Consider the following 16,123-nt stretch of genomic DNA (forward strand, 5'->3'; position numbering starts at 1 on the left):
TAAAATTGTGAAAATACATAATTTCGTTTGTCAACCAGTAGAAAGTGAAAAATTAAAATTTAATTTAGTGAAAATATGACTCAATCGAAGGAGCTTTCTTAACTGAACTTCAAGTTATAAGCCAGCATTTGATTGGTTCACAAACAAAAGGTAAAAATCAAAAATGTATTGTTATATTATCGCATTGCAATTTTATTTTCTTATGTGTCAATTGGGTGTGGGGGGAATCAAACTTTTTTGTCCCATTCTTTCGCCTTGTATTTGATGATGACTCATTCGAGTGCCTGACACTTGGCTGCGCTTTTATTGGAAGTGTGGATTGTGGAATTTTTTCTAGTATGTGCTCGTGTGTGTCTATGTGTGTGTGTGTGTCTGTTAGGTTGTGTGAGTGGTATATGCCTCCCTAGCATAAACTGAAAGTCAGCAGGGTAGCAGGTTATACAAAACTATTTACATAAAGTTACGTTTCCTAGAAAATATTCATACCACAGTATGAAATACTCTTTAAGTGAAGTCATTTGATTCTTTAACAATTCAAAGCTATAAAATTGTTTTTAAATAATGTAGAAAAACATTTGATTGAGACAAGTAAATGCATTATTAATTTATTATTAAAAATTGTGGTTAAATCTAATGGTGAACAGAGGTAAAAGAAGATTTTTTATATTATGTTACTTCCACTATTTTGCGAACTTATACTGTATTATTAAATGTAATTTCCTTTCACATTCGAGACGAGGATTTATATACTTAGTTGCCTGTTATATATAAAAGCAAATATAAATTACATGAATTTCGTTAGTCATTAAGAGAGATATGTTATTTTTTCTTCTTGGCAACCAAATTACTTAAAACGTTTTATAGATCAATAAAAACGATTTTATAAATGCTTTGTAATTACTTGAAAAAACTGGATGGGGATAACGATTTGCTTTTAGCCATGCAACTCCATTTGCCAGTTGTAACCTCTCTTGCCCGCAGCAATCGCATAAATTTGATTCAAACCCCTTGGCGATTTGCATGAGTCACACAGTTCACACAGAACCACACTCACCCCAATACATGCACACGAGTGTGATGGGCCAATTATAAAAGACCAGAGGAGTCGCGGCAGCTCTGGCTGCAGAATATTTATGGACCAAATGTCTCGCATATCGTTACAGCAAATGCATTGTATTTGTTTACTGTTATTTCGTCCACTCCAGTTAACCACAACCTAAGGCAAGCCAAGCAGCCATCTGAGCCGGGGCCAAGATGTCGTCGGTTAAGGTAGCGGTGCGTGTGCGCCCGTTCAACTCGCGGGAGATCGCACGGGAGTCGAAATGCATCATCGAGATGAGTGGCGCCACCACGGGTAAGAAAACGAGAACGTTCTCATTTGGAGTACATTTTAAGCCCTCTCTTTCTGTCTCTCTGCTTGCAGCGATTACTAATCCTAAGGTGCCACCCAACACGAGTGAGTCGGTGAAGCGATTCAACTTTGATTACTCCTACTGGTCACACGATGTATGTCATTAAACACTTCTGCTTTGAATAGCACATAATAGCATTTCTGTTTTTCCACAGCCACGTGATCTCGATTTTTCCACACAATCCATGGTCTACAAGGACATTGGCGAGGAGATGTTACAGCACTCCTTCGATGGCTACAATGTGTGCATTTTTGCCTATGGCCAGACTGGTGCTGGCAAGTCCTACACCATGATGGGCAGACAGGAGGAGCAGCAGGAGGGCATTATACCCATGATTTGCAAGGATTTGTTTGGTCGCATTCAAGATACCGAAACCGATGAGCTCAAATACTCGGTAGAGGTCTCTTATATGGAAATCTATTGTGAGCGCGTCAGAGATCTATTAAATCCCAAGAACAAGGGTAACTTACGGGTGCGGGAACATCCTCTCTTGGGTCCCTATGTGGAGGATCTTTCTAAATTGGCCGTTACCGACTACCAGGATATACACGACCTCATTGACGAGGGTAATAAGGCGCGGTAAGCACTCTTGTTACTTCCCTCAACCCTGACACGTTATCTTCAACTGCCCTTCGATTATTCCCAGTACGGTGGCTGCCACCAACATGAACGAGACAAGCTCGCGGTCCCATGCGGTTTTCACCATCTTCTTCACACAACGTCGCCACGATACTATGACCGACTTGACAACCGAGAAGGTGTCCAAGATAAGTCTGGTGGATTTGGCCGGCTCGGAACGTGCTGATTCCACTGGAGCTAAGGGAACTCGCTTGAAGGAGGGCGCCAACATCAATAAATCACTGACTACATTGGGCAAAGTCATTTCTGCTCTAGCGGAGGTGGTAAGTGTGCTCTATCGGTGTCCTCAGTTTCTAATTTGATTCTAATTATATTTATTTTTCTTTATTGCTTCATAAATCGACAGTCTGTAAGTATTGGTGCTGGATATACTTTATTTAGATTTAGCTAATTATTTGTTACCACTAGGTTTCAAAGAAAAAGAACTCAAAGAAAGCTGATTTTATTCCGTATCGTGACTCAGCCTTGACCTGGCTGCTGCGTGAGAATCTAGGTGGCAATTCCAAAACGGCTATGATCGCTGCTATCTCGCCAGCTGACATTAATTACGACGAGACCCTCAGTACTCTACGGTAGGAATTGCTTTAAATTAATCCCTTACATATCGCAATCATAACTGTTGCCATTTACAGCTATGCTGATCGTGCCAAGCAAATTGTCTGCAAGGCTGTTGTCAATGAGGATGCGAATGCAAAACTTATACGGGAGCTCAAAGAGGAAATTCAGAAACTTCGCGACCTGCTCAAGGCCGAGGGCATTGAGGTGCAAGAAGGTGAGTTTTTGGTCCTCTGGCGCGTTTAGAAGAGGTAGCTGCTAAGTTCAGATCATTTACTAAGCTTAAACCTAAACTCTCTTGACACACCAGAAATTACATTCAAATACAAAACGAAACAATAAGTTAGTCGTAGTCTAGTAAACTAATAGAGTTAATAGAGTTAAAATCCCCCAAACCTATTTCCATTTAGGACCCGATGGCAAAGTGGTGTGTGAGAAGCGCGATGCGAATAGTAAGTAAAACAAACAAAAAGGCAAAATACTCTCAACAGGCTTCACCTGCAACATGCAAAAATGCAAATGCAATTTGTATTCGTATACTCTATATTATAGTGTACCAACGGTCTGTGTATTTTTGTGTGTAACGCTTCTTGTATAAACATAAATTCGCTTCAGGACGATTACAAAAACAATCGTACATACATTAAATATATATAAAATATAGTAATATTTTTATGATAATGTTCACTGTCCTATTTATGTTGCGTTTTTATTCTAAACACGTGGTGGGAGAATTGTCCTCCACTGATGAGTTTTCTTTGTGTTGCCCAGTCAAAAGATTGGCACATACTCCTTGCAGTCCGCATTGCTTCAGGGCTAGACGTGGACACGCCAGAGTAATGCGAAATTTTCTTAACTGTTTCGAAGAGTCACCAACAACCGAATTGGCAAACGCTTTGTTCCACATACTCAATAATCAATTAATAAATATCATACTCGTACTTTAATCAAATATATTTACATATTGTATATCCAAAATCTTAATCTCAGCACGCTTATCACTGCGCTTTTGGCTAAGTCCCTCAGAGTGTTCTAATGCTAACTTAGATTCTACTCTTACAGAGGACGAGATAACCAAGTCGACGGTTATAAAGTCGCCCACCAAAGGACGCAATCGTAATGGTTCCACCACGGAGATGGCAGTGGATCAGCTGCAAGCCAGCGAGAAGCTTATTGCAGGTAAGCTGTCAATTCCGGCATCATTTTACTTTTTAATTAACTAAAATCCTCTTAGAACTTAATGAAACCTGGGAGGAGAAACTCAAGCGCACCGAGGAAATACGTTTGCAGCGCGAAGCAGTCTTTGCCGAAATGGGAGTGGCCGTTAAGGAGGATGGCATCACAGTTGGAGTTTTCTCACCCAAGAAGACCCCGCATCTGGTGAATCTCAACGAAGATCCCAATTTGTCAGAGTGTCTGCTCTATTACATCAAGGATGGTTTAACGCGTCTTGGCACACATGAGGCTAATGTGCCACAGGACATTCAGCTGTCTGGTTCGCACATCTTAAAGGAACATTGCACTTTTGAGAATCGAAATAGCACCGTCACTTTGTTGCCTCACAAGGATGCCATAATTTTCATCAATGGACGCAAGTTGGTCGAGCCAGAGGTGCTCAAGACTGGCTCTCGTGTCATTTTGGGCAAGAATCATGTGTTCCGCTTCACCAATCCGGAACAGGCTCGCGAGCTGCGCGAAAAAATTACTGAAAACGAGGCCGAGAACGAGGTAGAGAAGGCAGATACACAGCAAGTGGATTGGAACTTTGCGCAGTGTGAACTCTTGGAGAAACAGGGCATTGATCTTAAGGCTGAGATGAAGAAACGTCTCGACAATCTTGAGGAGCAATATAAGCGAGAGAAACTTCAAGCCGATCAGCAGTTCGAGGAGCAACGCAAGTCCTACGAGGCTCGCATTGATGCTCTGCAAAAGCAGGTGGAAGAACAATCCATGACCATGTCCATGTACAGCAGCTACTCACCCGAGGATTTCCATCAGGAGGAGGACGTTTACAGTGAGTATCTCTTGGCCACAAAAACACTCACTCATTGTGCTAAGTATATATCCATTACCATAGCTAATCCGATGTACGAGTCGTGCTGGACAGCACGAGAAGCTGGGTTGGCAGCTTGGGCTTTCCGCAAGTGGCGCTATCATCAGTTTACTTCACTGCGTGACGATCTTTGGGGCAATGCCATATTCCTTAAGGAGGCAAATGCCATTTCCGTGGAGCTCAAGAAGAAGGTAGGAGGGGAGTCTGTTTGTTGAGTATACCTAAGACACAGATTTTTCCTCTGGCAGGTACAATTCCAATTTACCCTCTTGACCGACACTCTGTACTCACCGCTACCCCCGGAGCTGGCCTCAAGCGTGGCGCCTCTGCAGCAAGATGACGAGTATGGAGCACCACCAGTTTCCAAGACTCTGGTCGCTGTAGAGGTTACTGACACAAAGAATGGAGCTACACATTATTGGTCACTAGAGAAGCTACGGTATGAATTTAAGCTGGGTTTTGTAGCCTCTTCACATTCATTCTCTGCACCTTTGTTTAAAGTTTATTCGATTTTGGTATTATTGTTTTATCGTTTATCGTTTCTGGTACGTGCATGGTGGTTGTAATTCTTGAATTCTTGTTATCATACATAATTCTAGTACTTGAAACTATAGAATTGCTTAATTTTGACATTTAAGAGCCGCTCCAAGAAAATTTAACGCTAGTGGCTACTTGCAAAATTCACCGCCACCATTTACTTATCGTCTTAAGTCTCATTGCCATACAAAAGCACACTAGCTGGTTAGGATTTAACAGATGCTGATTTTTTACTTCTTTGGTTCTCTTACAACCCAAAAACCAAATAACAAATCAATCCAATGCCCCTTGTCCATAAATCCCAATCCTCATAAGCTATCGCCTCGAGTTGATGCGACAAGTGTACAATGTCGAGAGCCCGCCATCATCGATGCTATTTGATACGTCCAGCATTGAGGCAAGCGGCAATGGACTCACTCTGACCGAGATGCCACCACCACATACCCTTTCCATGCAGTACACACAGACTCAGCCCCAATCTCAGACGATGTTGGAGCAGCCAGAGCTGAATGTGAGGGACCGTCAGGCATCCCCATCGCGTTTGACATTGGCGAATCTGATACCTTCTAGGTTTGCTTTCCATTTGAGGTTTCATTTGTATGTATTCGTAGATGCTTTTGTCATATTTGCATGCATGCGTATCTTTTCATTATTTAATTCTTTTCTTTATTATATCTACCCCATGAGTAGTTAATCCTCCTGAGGCTTCTTAACGTCAATTTCAATTACTCTCTACTATGCTTTCTGCTCCTCTGTGCACTATTGCTCACTGTTAATTGTGCTTTAAATTGAAGTGTCCTTGAGCACTGTGTGACCCCAATTCATGTTATTATTGCAGACAACGATTAGAGCTAATGCGTGAAATGTATCACAATGAAGCGGAGCTGAGTCCAACCTCACCCGATTACAATGTGGAGAGTCTAACTGGTGGCGATCCATTCTATGATCGATTCCCCTGGTTCCGCATGGTCGGTCGTTCGTTTATTTACCTGAGCAACTTGCTCTATCCCGTTCCATTGGTCCACAAGGTGGCTATTGTTAACGAACGCGGCGATGTGCGCGGATATCTTCGTATTGCTGTACAACCAGTTTTGGATGAGGAATCGATTGAATTCAACAATGGCGTCAAACAGTCAGCTCGTTTAGTATTCAATGAGGACGATGCCAAGCCCAAATATCGTGCTCTTAATGAGAAGGATGATGTGCAGCGTTATATTGACAATGGAGGAATCGACAGCAAGCTTGAGGGTAAGTGTTCAATGCTTTAACTTTATATGATCGTTACCCATAGAGATTATAGAATATGAAAACATCAACTACAGAGTCAGTACTTCATACGTTTGTAGCGAGATCAAGTATATTATAAAATTTATAGTAAAAAGAACTAAATAATTAACGTTATTTTAGGGACGCATCAATAAATACTGATTAAATATGGAAAATCTATTTGAAAGAGTTAAAAACATAGAATATATTGAAGTAACATTATTAATAAGTTATAAAGGGCTAATGTTTTATTTATCAATTGTAGTTTTGATTAATTGTAAAAATCCACGATTATGTTAACATTTTTGACGACTAGGCTTTCTTTTTTACTTTGTTTTCACAATATTCCCTTATCCTCTGCAGAACTTGAAGATGCCGACTCTGGTCGCGGTATTGATTCTAACTCGGCCTCCGAGTGTCATGAAAATGCCGAAGAGCCGGGTGAGCACTTACAGGTGGGCAAGGAGTTCACTTTCCGAGTTACCGTGCTACAGGCAACGGGCATTGGCGCGGAATATGCAGACATTTTCTGTCAGTTCAAGTAAGTAAACAACATATGGTGTTTGGAATTTCCTCAATATATTTAAGTGGTGTTACTTGATTTAGCTTTTTGCATCGCCATGAGGAAGCTTTCTCGACGGAGCCGGTAAAGAACTCGGCATCTGGAGCTCCACTGGGTTTCTACCATGTGCAGAATGTATGTGTATTTCATTTGCCCGTTTTAAAAATAAGTTTATTAATAGACTTGTGCTTTTACAGATTACTGTGCCCGTGACAAAGTCATTCATTGAGTACTTGAAGACACAGCCAATCATGTTTAAAATCTTTGGACATTATCAGACTCATCCACTGCATAAGGATGCCAAGCAGGAGTTCGTTTCTCGGCCACCACCAAGACGCATGCTGCCACCAAGCATACCAATAAGTCAGCCAGTGCGCAGTCCCAAATTCGGACCGCTGCCCTGTCCGCCATCGTCGACAGTCTTGGCGAAGCATGATGTGCTGGTGTGGTTCGAGATCTGTGAGCTAGCACCAAACGGAGAATATGTGCCATCGGTAAGTTTTTTTTTACTACTGCGAAAACTGCAAGCTTTAATTAAAAATGCAATCTCTAGGTGGTCGAGCACAGCGATGATCTTCCCTGTCGTGGACTCTTCCTGTTGCATCAAGGCATTCAGCGTCGCATTCGCATCACAATTGTGCATGAGCCCACACCCGAGGTGAAGTGGAAGGACATTAACGAGTTGGTCGTTGGTCGTATTCGCAATACACCCGAGTCCTCGGATGAGCAGGACGAGGATGCTTGTGTGCTGTCGCTAGGCCTCTTCCCCGGCGAGGTCTTGGATGTGCCTGGCGATGATCGCTCATTCTATCGCTTCGAGGCTGCTTGGGATTCTAGTCTGCACAACTCAGCGCTTCTCAATCGGGTCTCGCAAGGCGGTGAAACCATCTACATTACACTCAGCGCCTATTTGGAGGTAAAATCTGATAAACTGCTTAAAGTACATTAATTCATTGCCTTACTGTTGACAGCTGGAGAACTGTGCGCGACCTGCCATCATCACCAAGGATCTGAGCATGGTTATCTATGGACGTGATGCACGCACTGGACCGCGCTCATTAAAACATCTGTTTTCGGGACAATATCGCAATCCGGAAGCCAATCGCCTGTCAGGCGTCTATGAGTTGTCGCTGCGCAGAGCATCCGAAGCAGGTAGTCCAGGTAGCAATTCTCATTGTAGTTATACTCGGTCTTTTCGCACTCATTCAAGTGCTGAATCGTCTACTGATCCCGCTTGCCTTCTTGTTGCATCTCCCACACTCCATCTCTAGGTGTACAACGTCGTCAGCGTCGTGTGCTTGACACCAGCTCCACATATGTGCGGGGTGAAGAGAATCTACATGGCTGGCGGCCACGAGGCGACTCTCTGATCTTCGATCATCAGTGGGAGCTGGAGAAGTTGACACGTCTGGAAGAAGTGGGTCGTATGCGTCATTTGCTGTTGCTGCGCGAACGTCTGGGCATGGACACCAATCCCAATCCGACCACTAAAACTGAAAAGGATGTGTGCAATCTGGCGGCACGTGCTGCTACCTCGCCAGTGCACATGGTCATACCACAGTCGCCGCAGACTCCCGTCAAGGATCCACAGCACATTATGCCCGAGCGCGAGTACAATCAACGTGAGCAGGAACTTATGCTCAAGTGCTTGAAACTGGTGCAAGGTAAGTTCTCTCGAACACACCTCAGTTATCACTTAACTAACAAATTTATATTACAGGCCGTTACAACAGGGTTGACCCGAATGAACCACAATCCCAGACAGATGTCTCTCCTAGTGATGAGGGCTGTGCTGACATGACCGTTAGCTGTATCTCTAGCAACTCCATGGAGTATGTACCTGTTATTTTCATATAACGCATGCCTTATCCATTTCCATCTTGGCTTTATTGATTTATTTAATACACACAATTGGCGCACAACCCAGACAGACACACGCTTCCACAAGTGAAGGCAAAACTAGATGAGTTTATTATAAAGCAAACAACAGTTTTGTTCAACCCTTTATATGGGCGATAAGGATATTACCTTAGTACTAACAATAAATGTATTTAGCATGTAAAAGAAGACAGTGAAAATATTTAGAATTGTCCGATTATCTGAACATCTGAAACTTAGAAACGGCATTAGTTTGTTTTAATATAGAGCTTATTTGAATAACACTGCAGACAATGCTAAATTTAGCTTCGGTGGCAGAAACAGCCATTTCACCGTCAAGCATACTCATCGCACTTGTTAATTTGATGAAGAATGTAATCTAGAGTTTATTGCAAAATTCTTGAAAACAACTATGAGAAAACAAGACATAGGTCTCAATTTCGTTGACACATTTATTTATTTCTGCGAATAATGTGACTGCAAAATAAGAAATTCTGTCCTAGCAGAGCTCTCTTTGCAGTTTATAGTTGGTTACTGGGCAAACTATTGAATACATATACATCAATATAAGTACCATAGTTGAAATTTTTCCAAGTGTTCTTACTGGAACACACGATGTGTTTGCACCTCCTGTTGTTGGACATTGGTGGGGCAATCACTACGTAGAATGCATTTTAGTAGACTCTCACTGAAGACATAGCCGGAACGACATACGCAAGGTACACCACAGTGAGGTAAACATTTAAGGGATTTGTAAGCGCAGGTTTCGGGGCAAACTCCCCCACAATTCACAGCTGTGGCATTGCGGCCGCAGAAGCCGGGAAATGGATTCCATATAAAGTTCTTGCGGTCCGGCTCTGGGTTGGTGTAATGATGCAGAGTCTCGTAGACCTCATCGGCTAATGTGCTGTAGTTTAGCCACCAGCACAGCAACAACAACAACGGCAACTGTTGCAACAAGCGAAACATTCCGCGTTCTAATTACAACTGAATTAAGCTCGCATTCTGAGCTGATTGCTCGATGAACAGAAGCGATATTGCTGTTGCTGTTGTTGGAGAGAGCACGAACTCATAAGCTAACTCATTTGCGCAAAACTAATACTCAATCATGACTTCTGCTCAAAATGAGTGACTCAAAAAACAATTTCGAAAATTATGTTTTCCTTTGTTTTTTTACACAATTAGAAACCACAAATTTGTAATTCGACACAGGTAATTTTCTTTTTTTAATATTATTCCTAAAAGTCTACCCAGAGAAAGCGGTTTCTAACTGTATCTTACTGTAATCCACAGATTATGCTCTCCAGATCGCGCCGATGCGCCAAATGGTTGGGAAGCTCCTGCGCCGGCAACTCAGCCGGCGCTGCCTTTGCGCTTATACGTTCCAGAACTGGAGGAGATTCGTGTTAGCCCAGTCGTAGCACGCAAGGGTCTATTGAATGTTCTGGAGCATGGGGGTTCCGGCTGGAAGAAGCGCTGGGTGGTAAGCATACTTGTGGATTATATTGAAATATCATCTCTGATTAATTTTCTTAAATCACAATAGATTGTCCGTCGTCCTTATGTATTTATCTATCGCTCTGAAAAGGATCCCGTTGAGCGGGCCGTCTTAAATCTAGCCACAGCTCATGTGGAGTGCAGCGAGGATCAGGCGGCAATGGTTAAGATACCCAACACATTCAGGTGAGTTCTTGACTGACAGTTAAGAATTTTGGCGGCTAACTCTTTGCATTTGTATAGTGTGGTTACCAAGCATCGAGGCTACCTGCTGCAAACACTCGGGGACAAAGAGGTTCACGACTGGCTCTATGCCATTAATCCATTGTTGGCCGGGCAAATCAAGTAAGCACAAATTAGTGAATCCCTTAAAATGTTGTTTTAATTCATTGAAATTATTTTCTCTAACAGATCGCGGCTGGCGCGTCGCACTTTAGAGCCGGCTTCGCAGACAGCATCACAGATTCAGGCCAGCAGCGTGGTGAATCAAAACGCAGCGAATAAATGAGATACAATTACGATGGAATCCGTTTTGGTTTACTGAAACGCAGGCTATGGCTGGCTGCAGCGACTGGGCATGACCAGGCGACTAATTCGCCGGCAGACAAATGATATGTAGCAGCAGGATTCCATCGTTCAACGATGTATTGTGAAAAGTGAATGAACATAAACAAAAAAAAAAAAAACAGAACAAACAGTCAAAACAAAACAAACAAATCCAAAAAAATGCAAAGCGTACGTAATAATTAAGTAGAACAACATGATTATTGACCATTGTAATTTGATTGTAATTATTTTTGTAGTCTTCAATTTGCCAGACAGGCGAAAAGTAGGCAATGGAAAGAACGCCAAACGGCAACCGAATAACAATGCCACAAAATTTGTAGCATATTTTCAGGCGCAGTATGTAAACTGTCTACGTTTTAGTACCATTTTTATGTTACAGACAGATCATATGTTTTGTAAATAGCTTACGTTTCCGAATTGTATAAATATTATCATTAGTTACTTAATTATTTGCCCAACACATTATTTATTTTCCAAGTGATATTATGTTGAATACCAATTAAATTCATAATTACTCTGTTAGTCTCACGATAAATGCTTAAAAGACAAGGACAACAAAGAAACACACACATACATACATATATGAATTTTAAAGGAGCAACTTAAGCAAACATATATACTTCATATTATATATAAAGAAATATATATATATTTACATAAATATATATAAACAATATTGTATAAAACATATATATTTGCTGTTTATACACAAATTTTCAACAATCTACAATGTATGTTTAATTAGTTACACAAAAGAAAAATAACAAAACGCAGACAAGCAAATATATGAAATTGCAATTACAGACATATATAAGGACATCTATTTATATAGTAATATATATGTGTGTTAGCGAAGACCGTTCAGTATATAGGATGTAGTGAGAAGAGAGATGACAAAGGTGAGGTTTAAAGTAAGCGTAAGCTCAGCAAAATTGCGAAAAACCGATTATGATTACGATTAATTTGATAAAGAAAACAAAAAACTTTAGAAATACTTAATACTCTATATGTATGCAAACAACAAGATTGCCACGAAAAGAGTTATAAACAATGTAAATGGCACTGCAATATATACAACAAACAAAAATGAAGCAGAAACAATTGAAGAAAAGAAAAACAAAAAATTATAAAAAATCCTTTAAATGATGCATGTAGTTAAGTCAATCGAAAATTGGCTGCTTTGAAGCTTTTCAGTTTAATTTACCCCTACCCTTTCCATTATTGATGTATCTAACTGTTGTTATGCTTTTCTCGATTACGATTAATATTTCGTATTCAAAAGAACCACCTGCAAAATGCTTAAAGCGATCAAAAATAATTAAATGTAGTTTTGATAATAATTGTAATCGAAAATGCAAGGCCACCTGTAAATTTCTAAGAAACTTCGAAAATGCAATGCGCTTAAAATGCAATATATATTCGCAATACTATTATCAGATCCCAAATCTACTAACATACTTACTAAAAACAAAATCCATAATTGAAATTAACGTACAACATTTATTTGCATTTGCTTCGAACATGGCACGAGCTTAAGCCGGGAGGGACGGCGGGCAAAGTATGTAAAATATACGTATGTATATTGCTGAGGGGCCAGAACATTGGGATGACTTGTCCCCAGTGATAAGTGATATCCCAGATTGTTGGATGAGCTCGCTTTCGTTTGTTTCCATTGAAAAGGAAACAGTTAAAGGTACGTTAAGCGGGCTGGATGGGTCAAGTTTAAGTTTGTAGCGAAATGTAAACATTTGTTAAACTATTATTAATAATTATTTCGAATTGTAACATATTAGAGAATTGTAATTACAATAATCATACATTTACTTACCACACTATTCGCTGATTAATGTAATACCTTACATGATATGCACATCCAGTAAATGCGATTGCGGAAAAGCAGCAGAAAGAAAGCTAAATTTATTAGCAAATCGAGCAAACACTTCACTTATACTGCAAATTTGAGTACAATACTTACTCGAAAAATATATTTGAAATTCAATATGAAACTATATATATATATAAAATATAAATATATATAAATGAATAAATATATATATATATATATATATTTAACTCGGGTACGTAAACGGAAAACTAATACAACAAAAATCAAAGAAAATTAAACACGGAACAAAGTAATGTAGCAAAGGAATAACGTTTATGGATTCGGTTTATCAATATGGAGATGTACACTCAATGAATGCGGCAAACAATATGAATTCTATGCTATCTGTATGTATAACCCAAACAAAAATGATATATGCCATAGCGTATCAATATTAAAGAATTATAAATTAAAACGGCTTTAAATAAAAACTGTAACTTGATGGTTTTTCAATGGTCTTTGGAGAGGGATGCAGGTAAGCAGGTTTCTCAAGTCATAGAGTTGCAATTGATATCATATTGCACATATTTAAAGTTCGATCATAGATAATATACAGTAGAATCCGGTTATAACGACTTCGCTTATAGTGTCCGACCGGTTATTACGACGAAAACTCGATGGCTTGGTTGGTCCCCATACAAACTTATATGAAAGGGCCTCCGCTTAGAACGTCTCCGCTTTTAGCGACTAACCGCTTATACCGACGAAATTTTTCAGAATTCAACCGGATATTGCGATGAAAAAAAAAATCAGCGAAATAATGCCAACAAATTTAAGCATCAAACGACGCTGTTAGAAATGTATGTATTTAACAGTGATTGGCACTCTTGTTGGGTGCGTAGGAGCGACAGGAAGGTTCTTACATTCTCACTACTCTCTGTTAGTTTTAGCTGACGCCTTAAAAACGATGATATTAAATGAAATTTATACATTTTTTTTGTTTTGTTTAAAAATAAATTTTTTTTATCTTAAAACCCTATTACGAACATGGCAACCATAAAAAAAAAAACTTAATTTTGCTCCTTTCGGTTAGTGCGTCTTCCGGGTATAACGACGTAAAATCGTCGGTCCCTTGAAAGTCGCTATAACCGGAATCTACTGTATTTAATGTGTCACAGAACATTGAATTTGTGGATGAATGACAGTACATATAAATAATATGTTCATTTAAATTGCTATCATGATTTTAGATTATTTGAATTTTATTTTCGTTAATAGTTTATTTTTAATTAGAGCTATAGCTAACTGACGGCAGAATTCGAAAATAAATATAAAAATCAATAGGTTAATTCCACTTTATGAAATGGTTTACCACGATAAAACAAAAGTTTTTTTTTCGGGAACAAATTGGTGCAAAGACAAAAAATGTTCGTTTGCAATTGGTTTTTGCCTTGGGTTAAAACTACTCAATTTAGAATCTTTGATATTCTTTTTTGTTATGGGATATATTTTTCTATATTCTTTTGCCTCAGATTTGCAAAAACATTTTTTGAAAAAAAATTTAAAATATGGAACATTAAAAAAATTTCTTAAAGATAAATTTTTGCACAGCATGCTAAAACTAGACGGTTGGAATTTTCTCAGGTATCTCAAAAATGTACGTTAGGAAGTTTTTTTTCATATACCTTAAAAATGAAAATTGTCCAAAATCCAACGTAATGAAGAGTAATAGATAATGTCAATTATTAGAAAAAACACTGTTTTTATTTTTTTAAATTTGCAATTTAAAGCATGTTAATGTTCGCAAATAGTTTTAACAATTGCGATGAATACGAATTGAGTCTTTCAAACCAATCTGTGAAATTGTGACCTACATACACCGCGTATGCGTTATATGCTAACTGCAAGCGATTGGTTGCGGAAGATAGCCAAAACAACTACTAGAAGCAACTCTCAAACGAAGCGAAGGCACTTGCAGCTTAGCAATAGCAATGGAGGAAGCAATTGCTGCAAACAAATATTATGTGGAATTTTGTTAGTGAGAGGCGGGACAAATTCACTTAACGCTTACAGAACCTCGCCAACTGTTTTGTGCTGTTGTAATTAGGGAACTTGTCATTGCCGTTTGGTATTTGGTATTTGGCATTTCCAGCTACTACTTACCTGTGACTGACCATCATCGCATACACCTTTTTATGGCCTTTTGTTGGCTTGCCACAAAATGAATAATTCAAAAGTCGACAGTCAGAAGTCGCCAGTAAAATCCGTTTTTGCCTCTTAGTCGATGTCTCAGTCGGTTCTCAGTTTTCGTCTCGCTGTTCAGTTGCAGTGGCTTTATGCCCTGCAATAGAGTAATCGGACTTAGTCAAGAAAAGTGCAACGTTACTTGACTTATTTTAAATGTATGGACTTTAAGTTCACATTGATCAATCTTGCAATTGAAAGCATTAATATATGCCTGTAACAGAGGCTAGTCGCTACACAATTAGCTATCGGTTAACATTAGAAGGTCGATAGGCACGAATCTATCGATTACAAACAGTCAAAATCAGTAGCACCAGCAGCAACTACATATATACTATATGGAACTAAACTAAATCGTATTGATAATTCATGTAATATATTGTCTTTATATCTCATATAATTTAAAAGTCAGAGGCTATCTATACAACCAATCTTACGTAATCAACAACTTCTTTTTTAACCAACAACTTCAGTTTATTTAAAGGATTACTTTCATAAGAAATATAAAGAGTATTGAAGGTTCCGCAACAAAGTGCATTAATGTTGTTGTTGTTACATTGCCATTGGCTCTGATTGAGGTCAGTGAAATCAAATCTCTTGGACGTTCACAACTTGTTAGCACTTTTAAGAACGGCCTGTGGAGTGGGCTTAGGTGGCTAGTTGTTGTAAACGCCGGTTTTTTATTGTTATTTGTTGTTGTCTGCTGATGTGCAGCAAAGTGTGCGAATACTTGTGTTCGACTTGGTTGGTTGCTCCCTTGGCTCAAGCGGCTCAAGACTTTCAATGACCAAATGCACCAGTGGCAAATGTATTTTGGCTTCTTTTGCAGCGACGATACCCAAAAGCCAACACAGAATCAGTCCGATGAACACGGTCAGTTTCCGCCTCATCTAAAAATAGCAACAATTAAATGCAAATCGAAGGCGGGCCAAAAGGTTCAATTAACTTGGCAAACAACAAAACGCATGACAGCCTGCGAGAGCAGCATTGACATTGTCAATGTCTATTGATTGCCAAGTGTTGCTTGCAACGTGTTGCTGAAGTGTCTTCTAAAGACAGCGGATGCTATAAAAGCAAGTGGCCTGCAT

At 39.6% G+C, this 16,123-nt stretch overlaps 2 protein-coding genes across 6 annotated transcripts; one reads left to right on the forward strand and one right to left on the reverse strand.

Annotated features, from left to right (window-relative positions):
• The first annotated feature begins 54 nt into the window (after window positions 1-54).
• LOC117572725 (kinesin-like protein unc-104) lies at window positions 55-11,412 on the forward strand. Of its 5 annotated transcripts, XM_052006142.1 has the most exons (25): window positions 55-150; window positions 1,206-1,354; window positions 1,424-1,506; window positions 1,567-1,991; window positions 2,059-2,314; window positions 2,460-2,623; window positions 2,684-2,823; window positions 3,669-3,785; window positions 3,841-4,620; window positions 4,684-4,850; window positions 4,908-5,098; window positions 5,512-5,766; window positions 6,035-6,444; window positions 6,826-7,003; window positions 7,069-7,159; window positions 7,222-7,518; window positions 7,578-7,940; window positions 7,996-8,185; window positions 8,296-8,688; window positions 8,745-8,856; window positions 10,088-10,114; window positions 10,196-10,385; window positions 10,449-10,585; window positions 10,643-10,744; window positions 10,811-11,412. In XM_052006142.1, exons 2-25 carry the CDS (start codon window positions 1,255-1,257, stop codon window positions 10,905-10,907), a joined length of 5,265 nt encoding a protein of 1,754 aa, XP_051862102.1. In that variant the 5' UTR covers window positions 55-150; window positions 1,206-1,254; the 3' UTR covers window positions 10,908-11,412. The 5 variants fall into 5 exon arrangements, with proteins under 5 accessions (XP_051862102.1, XP_034111681.2, XP_051862099.1 ...); XM_034255790.2 differs by lacking the exons at window positions 55-150; window positions 1,206-1,354; window positions 1,424-1,506; window positions 1,567-1,991; window positions 2,059-2,314 and adding an exon at window positions 3,017-3,058 and having other exon boundaries at window positions 2,445-2,623; XM_052006139.1 differs by lacking the exons at window positions 55-150; window positions 1,206-1,354; window positions 1,424-1,506; window positions 1,567-1,991; window positions 2,059-2,314 and adding an exon at window positions 3,017-3,058 and having other exon boundaries at window positions 2,445-2,623; window positions 7,996-8,176.
• On the reverse strand, window positions 9,341-9,877 carry LOC117571541 (accessory gland protein Acp62F-like). The gene has a single exon (XM_034253734.2). The coding sequence runs from the start codon at window positions 9,869-9,871 to the stop codon at window positions 9,503-9,505; it is 369 nt and encodes a 122-aa protein (XP_034109625.1). The 5' UTR covers window positions 9,872-9,877; the 3' UTR covers window positions 9,341-9,502.
• Window positions 11,413-16,123: the final 4,711 nt, after the last annotated feature.

This window comes from Drosophila albomicans, chromosome 3 (genome assembly GCF_009650485.2).
Source record: "Drosophila albomicans strain 15112-1751.03 chromosome 3, ASM965048v2, whole genome shotgun sequence".
Taxonomy (NCBI): Eukaryota; Metazoa; Arthropoda; class Insecta; order Diptera; family Drosophilidae; genus Drosophila; species Drosophila albomicans.